We start from the raw sequence: 7,094 nt of genomic DNA on the forward strand, positions 1-7,094 counted from the left end.
GCTCTGGGTGACCCTGCTCTGGCAGGGGATTTGGATCTTCAGAGGTCCCTTCCAACCCCAACCATTCTGTGATTCTGTGATTTCTACGTCAAGTGGGGATGGTCCCAGAATCTCAAGATTTTCCAGCCTTTGATGAGGGAGATGGAGGCCACGCACCCCTTCCCATCAGGTCAGCCAGTGCACGGCACCTCCAGTGTCTGTATGAAGCACCATTAACATCACCTCCAGAACCAGCCAGAAGAGAGCCCACCACGCTGAGGCAGCAGCTCCAAGAGACACCAAACCACCCCGAGCCTGATCAAAGCCACTGTATCGTGCTGGTTCACACAGAAAGTGTGGATGGGACAACATTCCTTCAAGATGTTACACTGGCTCTCGAAGTTGGCAAAGCCTCATCGGAAAGCCGGAGGCTGGCCACAGGCAACACTCTGTGCCTGGCCTCATTTGGCAGAAACGTCTGCATGTGTGCCTACGTTTCAATGGGATTATTCTGCACTGCCAAGTCATGTAGTGACACAAAGAGCCCAAACAGCTAACACACAAGCATAACTTGTTCAGTTAGGCACTGCTGGCAAAGACACCACGATAACATAAACAAGTAAATCCAGTCAGACACAGCAGCACAAAAATGTAGGGTTTATTTTCAGATGTTTCATAATACTAACATACTGACACCTTCACGTGAGATCTCACTGTAGCAGTTTTAGAGTTAAATTTTGAACCGAAGTCAGTGTGATAAGCTCTTCAACAACGTTACCAGGCTTTGAGATGAGATACTCTCGCTTTACAGCGGGGGACAGCTAAGTGAAGACACCATTTGAAGATATTGCTTCATACTGGAAGACGAGGAGAGCAACAAGCCAGCTGCAGGCTCCAGGGTTCACAGTGTGCTCCTCCAGACACACTAGATGCCAGTGAGTAACGAAATTTAAAGCTGCTACCTCCAAAAATGCTCCAGGTTGATTTTTTTCTTAATGAAGAGAGAAGTTGTCCTGCTCAAGGTCTGATATTTCACAATGACACTGTATTTTTTATAAAAACAGATCAAAAGTTCAGTTAAACATTTTTCTGCTCAGGTCACTTCTTAATTACTCTGATCCCCTTAGTCACACAAATACTTTATTTCTATGCATCTTAAGAATTCAAGGAATTCAGGTGTACTACAGGAAACAGTTAGAAAATATTAAAAATATCCCTGTTTTTAAAGGAAAACACTACAAGGAAGATGAAACAATCCGAACATTACTGATAAGGCAACACAAGAAAATATTAAAGTATTAAATACTGTGTTTTATTCATGTTTCAGTTAGACTGTTTAATATAGCTTAATGCTGTTAGTCCCCTGATACCAAAATTATTCTCAAACAAAACGTAGTATATCCTAATGTTTAAAAAAAAAAAGCATCACATTTCCTTACTGCTCACAAAATCAAGAGCCAGAATTATGACTGCTAAATAAATCCCGTATCAAAACCTTAAATTTTAAAGGAAGTAATCCGATCATTGACTATGTTTCCACGTGCTCGTTCGCCCTAGATGCATTTTTTTGTTTCTGTGGTGCAATTAGAGATGAAGACAAATTTCTTCACCAGCGGACTACTGTTTCATACAAAGCCAAGTACAGAAGGATTTCCAAGCTTCCCTCAGTTTGCCAATGACCGCTTGGTTTCCGCACTTCAACAGTTTTGATAGTTCATCCTGCTAAATGACCTACAGGGCTGGAGAATAGGATTTTACTTGCAGTTTATCCAAATATAAGGCTAATTAAGAAGGCTAACTACTAGGTAGCACAAACTCCATAAAACTGCTGAACATCATCAACATTTGCTATACACAGTAATATAAAGAGGAGAAGTTTTGGGACTTTTTTTAATATTAAGAGAAAGCTGTTGCCCTGTGACTTAGGTAACAGGAAATGCAAATTCCCTGTCTCTCCGGAGCAGAATGGACATGCTGCAGTCATGACCCAGCTCCCGTATGGTAGAGCAATATTTACCAGTAGAAGTGCTCTAAAATTTTATTCAGAAACCAAATATGCTGAACACCACTAGTTAGTTCTTGTGTATCTTTAACAAAGAGGAAAAAAGAGACTGCAGACAGTATTACTTACAAAGAAGAGGAAATTAAAACAAGATTTACACGATTCACTTGAATAACGATCACTGAATTTCTGCTATACAAAGTGCACAGTTCTACTTTGTAAAATTTAATTTCTGCTAAATTTTAATTTACGTGGAAAAGTACATTTATGACACTACTTTAAGTGAAGGACTGGATTTGACAACTACATTTTATAGAGGGACATAAATAAACGTGGCAAATGACAATCTTTCCCGACTGGTTTGATCTGAGGAACAATCCAGAGTTGTGAAGGCAAGTATGTAAGTGTTCGGAGGAGGAAATTAAAGCCTGCAGATAAGAACGTCAGAAAAGAACAACATGTTTACGCAATAACAGGGATCAGATTGACTATCAGCATCTGGAAACAGCAAGAGACTGTCCTACACAGTAAAAAAAGCCATCACAAATTATCTCTCTCCTTCAAAATAACAATACAGACAAAGACAAACTCTTTTGAGACTTCTGTGTATACAGAATTTTAACATAAGAGATACAAATTGGTTAAAATACCGCTAAGAATAGCACGAACAAGAAACAGTACTTCACTTCTCACTTAATACAAGTTTCTATGGAAAAAAAAAATCAGTCAAACATTGAAAGATCTCGCTGTATTCAAAGTATATGTACATCTGGCAGTCCAAAAGTTACTCGTCTTGGATTTAATTTAAGCACCTTCCTTACACAGTGTCCTTTACTACAAAACAGCCAAACATACATTCAGTACCCTAGCACTAGTTCTATAATTAGCATTATGTCAGACAGGTGCATCCAAAGTTGTTTTTCTCTTTTAAAGATAATTAGTCTGTGTTAGTTACAGTAAACAGCTCTTGCATTACTGTCCACGCATAATGCGGCAACTTGTTTTACAGCTAATTTATTTAAATGCTTTCACTTTTACAAAATACTTTAGGGAAAAGAAAAAAAGAGGAAATCTGCACTTCATTCTCATTCTTGAAACGTGCTACTCCATGAGACAACTACGCGCTCACCTCTCCGCCCTGCCCAGGAACTGCTGAGCCGCAGGGACTGCATCCCCATCAGCGTAAGGCGCAACCGTGCATCACAGGACGCCTCACGTAGCCACCACGCGACTCCAGCGACCTGCAAGTTCCTGGCTTAGAGCTGTTTACGCCTCACAACACCCCTGTGAGGTAGGTACAGTAATAATATCCCCAATCAATAGAACCAAGACTTTTGTGTGTGTGGCACAATCACACATTCAGTGTCCAGTGACCAGCGGGAGCAGCCTCTGCGCCCTCAGCCTTGCGGAAAACAGCGTTGGTGCTCCTGCAGTGCCTGGGGCAGCCCAACGGCTGCGCTGGCACGCTCCTCCAGGCCCAGGGTGGAGAAGGTTAAAGCAAAGTGCTGGGCAGGTTGCTGTTCTGCCACCTCAGGCAGGTTGTCTTGGAGTGTTTGTACAGGTGGCTGGACTGGCTGAAAAAGAACTTGAGGCAGGCATAAGGCTTTTCCCCCGTGTGCACACGGATGTGTTTCTTGCAGTCTGTCAAGGTCAAAAACGTCTTGCAGCAGATCTTGCATGCGTACTTCCGTGCGCCTTCTACAACCAAGACGTTGTGCTCAGATAAGGCCTTCTTGCATTTTGACAGGACATCTGCAGACGCCCTCGTCAGCTGCGGTGGACCAGGTTGCGACGGGTGCCCGTTTTCGAAAGAAGTGGTTCCGTTCATGATGAGCTGGTTGCTGGAGGAGTTATCCTGCAGCTGGGAGCTCCTGACAGAGGTCACCAAAGGCATTTTGGGGGCTATGCGGCGGTAGCCAGGAAAGCTGCTAGCTCCACCTCTGACAGAGCCCATCATTGCCCGTGACAGGGAGTGCAAGCCCAAGCCCGACCGTGGAAAATCCATGCCGAACTGCTCTGCCGCCCGGTAGCCAGAAGTCTGTACACAGGGGAGGCCCATCACGTCCTGCATTGGTCTGACAAAGTGGGAGTCTGCAGGCTCACTAAACGGATTCTCAACATGAGAGACGGTGGCGGACGAATGTCCACCAGCAGGCCCTGACTCTGGACTCATCAGGTAAGTGGCATCACTGTCCATTCTGCAGTCACTGGTGGTATTTGGAATGTTGTCATCGCTGTTTTGACCCGCACCAAAGCCACCACCTCTGCTTTTATTCAGAAAGTTGGAGATACTGAATGTAGACTTGTGTTCCAGGTTATTTGACACCTCCATAATATGAATGTCTCCCACCCTGTCAGTACTGGACTGTGGGTCAGAAAAGCTACGATCACTGCTCTCGGGACTCAGTTCTATCTTCTCTGCACTCACTACTCCTCCTTCCACTTCAACAGACTCGCTGCCCTCTGCCTGGGAAGTGACATCGCTCACCTCGTCTTGAGGCTCTGGTGAGCTCAAGGGCTCAGACTTCACCACCACCCTCATGTGCTCCTTTTCGTTCAGACCGACCTCTGCATTCTCACATGGGAAGTTGTTCTTCTCAGAAGCAGCCTCCTGGTCAAAGCTGGTTTCCACCTGCGTTGCCTGGGATGCCATGGACATCTGTGAAATGTTTCCTCCGCCGTTGTCAGACTGGCTGGGCACTTGAGCATCTTCCTGAGCAGTGAAAGACTGATCGAACATCATAGCATTATCCTCGTGGTTGTCGGCAACAGCTTCTGCCTTGGAATTGTCCACAATCTTCAATGAATCTGGTGAGAAGAAATCCTCCCGGGAATGAACGACGGACTGCCCGGTCTCTGCAGTCACATCGGAAACAGCCTCCTCCATGGTGGGCCTGATGCGCTGCCTGGCCCGATCTTCAGAAGACTGTTTGCGCTTGTGGAGACGACGGATAGGAAAAGTGGTGCGCTGCTCAATGTTACTTCTCATGGAGGAGCTCATGGCATTTGCTTGCTCCTCTGTGCTCTGAGTGGAATTTAAGGCAGAGCTCACAATGCTGAGCCCAAGCTGCTGGAGCATGAAGGACCTTTGCATGCGTGCGTTCTGCTCTTGAACTCTGTCGCTCGGTGGAGACATTGGCAGCGTCCTGGTAGTAAGGTAGTGTTTGCACGCTTTAACAACAGAGTTCAAATGTAAGTGAGAAGCAGCCAGCAAGACATCCATAACGTTGCTCTCCCCAAGCATTAGTGTGGAAGTATACATCATGTCTATCAGAGCAGCAAAAGCTTCTGCTGTCACCACTTCACTGTCCAGCTGAATCATATTCATAGTCTGATCTCCTTCTGCCACAGTAAACAAAGCTCGGAAATGTGTGCTACACGCTGCCAAAACAGAGCGATGGGCTTTGAAATGCCTGTTTCCCACCACAATGACACAGTCACAAAGCTGGCCATGAAGCCTCTGGTAGTTGAGCTGCTGAAAGATTTGCTCAAAGTGTCCTGGAAAATCCATGATCCTATAAAACAAAACAGAAGTATTAAAAATGGCTGAAGTCTTATTCAGACTGCAGTGAAACTAGGTTTAAAAATGAAAGATGACAGCTGAAAGGCAGATGAACAAGAACTGATCTTCATTCACCACGGTCACACTGGTACCGTATCAAAGCTGCCACTCTTGCAAAGGAGGACGAGGAAGAAAATACAGGTTGTGCCATGGAGCTGACCTCGCACAACAGCTGCCTCAGCACCATAGGCAGCTCTGCTGCACACCAAGCAACACAGGTCATTTCACCTCCTTTAGCTCCCCAAACTAAAATACACTCTTTAGTGAAACACTTTATGCTGTGTTTGGGCTTTTAAAAAAAATCTAATTGTAATTAATCTACTGCAACCTTCGGTAAATTGCTCACATTATTAGATAACCTTCCACTGAGAAGCCTGAACTTTAATTCTCATCTCATTTAATCCTGCTTCACCTTCTGCAAATGACTTTCTGCAGTTTCTCAGCTGTTGTGCACAACTGTCATTCACATATCAGCTTTCAACATAGAAATACAGAGAAGAGACTTAATGTAAAAGCAGAGAGACACTTCTGCACTGGAACAAGAGGTCAGCTCTTATCTGAAACTGGCACCTTTAGCTATCATGAGTGCAATACAATTTTCTTATTCACTATAGTTTATCAGCTAGGATACACTGAATGTCCTCTGTTTTTCCCACCAAGAAAAAAAAAAGGTAGTAAAACAGAAAAGGTAAGAGCTGTTTCTGTACTTGCTATTCCTCATGAACCTTCTTGGTCCATTATGGGAAGCTTTTGATAAAATGATGCACTACTCAACAAGACAACTCGACAAACTCAGGGATGTTGTTTCTTAGATTTCCGCTAACAGAACCTAAGTCAACTCTTAGGAGGCTCACCTTAAGACTAAATAGGTGACTTGGTGATATCTCTACTTTTTCTCATGACAAATCAACAAGTATAAGATTTGGGGAACACAAAGGTTGCTTGTCTAGGGCATACACACACTTTTTTGTGGTCACATTAATTTTTCAATAGCAATACCACAGCATCATGTGACAAAGAACAACTGTAAAGCAGATAACATTTCTGAAACCGGACCAAATGTGAGTCTGCCAGTTTAGAAGTTCTGACCTCAGATGCTCTCACGTGAACGAACCGTATGCTGCATTTGTATATGTGCACGGTCACAAGCTAAACGAGTAAATTGCATACAAAGCTCAGAAATAATGACTGTATTTCAAACTTTCACTTGATGCAAGGGCCTTGCTCAGAAGGGATGCTCAGGCCAGCAACAGTGACTGTCGAGTGCACGCATTCATTGCGAGGAAAACAGGTACAGCTGTTGATGTAGATTGTTAATTACTTTGATATTTTGTTAACCTGCATGGCCATAGAATCACACAATGTGTTGGGCTGGAAGGGACCTTTACAGGTCATCTAGCCCAACCCCCTGCAGTGAGCAGGGACATCTTCAACTGGTCAGGTTGCTCAGAGCCCCATCAAGCCTGACCTTGAATGTCTCCAGCACCTCTCAGGGCAGCCTGTGCCAGTGTTTCACAGAGTCACAGAATCATAGAATGGCCTGGGCTGGAA

General features: G+C 44.4%; 1 protein-coding gene across 1 annotated transcript; it reads right to left on the minus strand.

The window, feature by feature from the left end:
* Nucleotides 1-3,473: 3,473 nt before the first annotated feature.
* On the minus strand, nt 3,474-5,492 carry ZBTB5 (zinc finger and BTB domain containing 5). The gene has a single exon (XM_009871948.1). It carries the CDS (start codon nt 5,490-5,492, stop codon nt 3,474-3,476), a length of 2,019 nt encoding a protein of 672 aa, XP_009870250.1.
* Nucleotides 5,493-7,094: the final 1,602 nt, after the last annotated feature.

The sequence above is a fragment of the Apaloderma vittatum genome, unplaced genomic scaffold, assembly GCF_000703405.1.
Source record: "Apaloderma vittatum isolate BGI_N311 unplaced genomic scaffold, ASM70340v1 scaffold40366, whole genome shotgun sequence".
Taxonomy (NCBI): domain Eukaryota; kingdom Metazoa; phylum Chordata; class Aves; order Trogoniformes; family Trogonidae; genus Apaloderma; species Apaloderma vittatum.

Excerpts from the sequence above, each read along its gene's own strand:
- ZBTB5 (XM_009871948.1), bottom strand. The coding sequence starts at position 5,492 with ATGGATTTTCCAGGACACTTTGAGCAAATCTTTCAGCAGCTCAACTAC.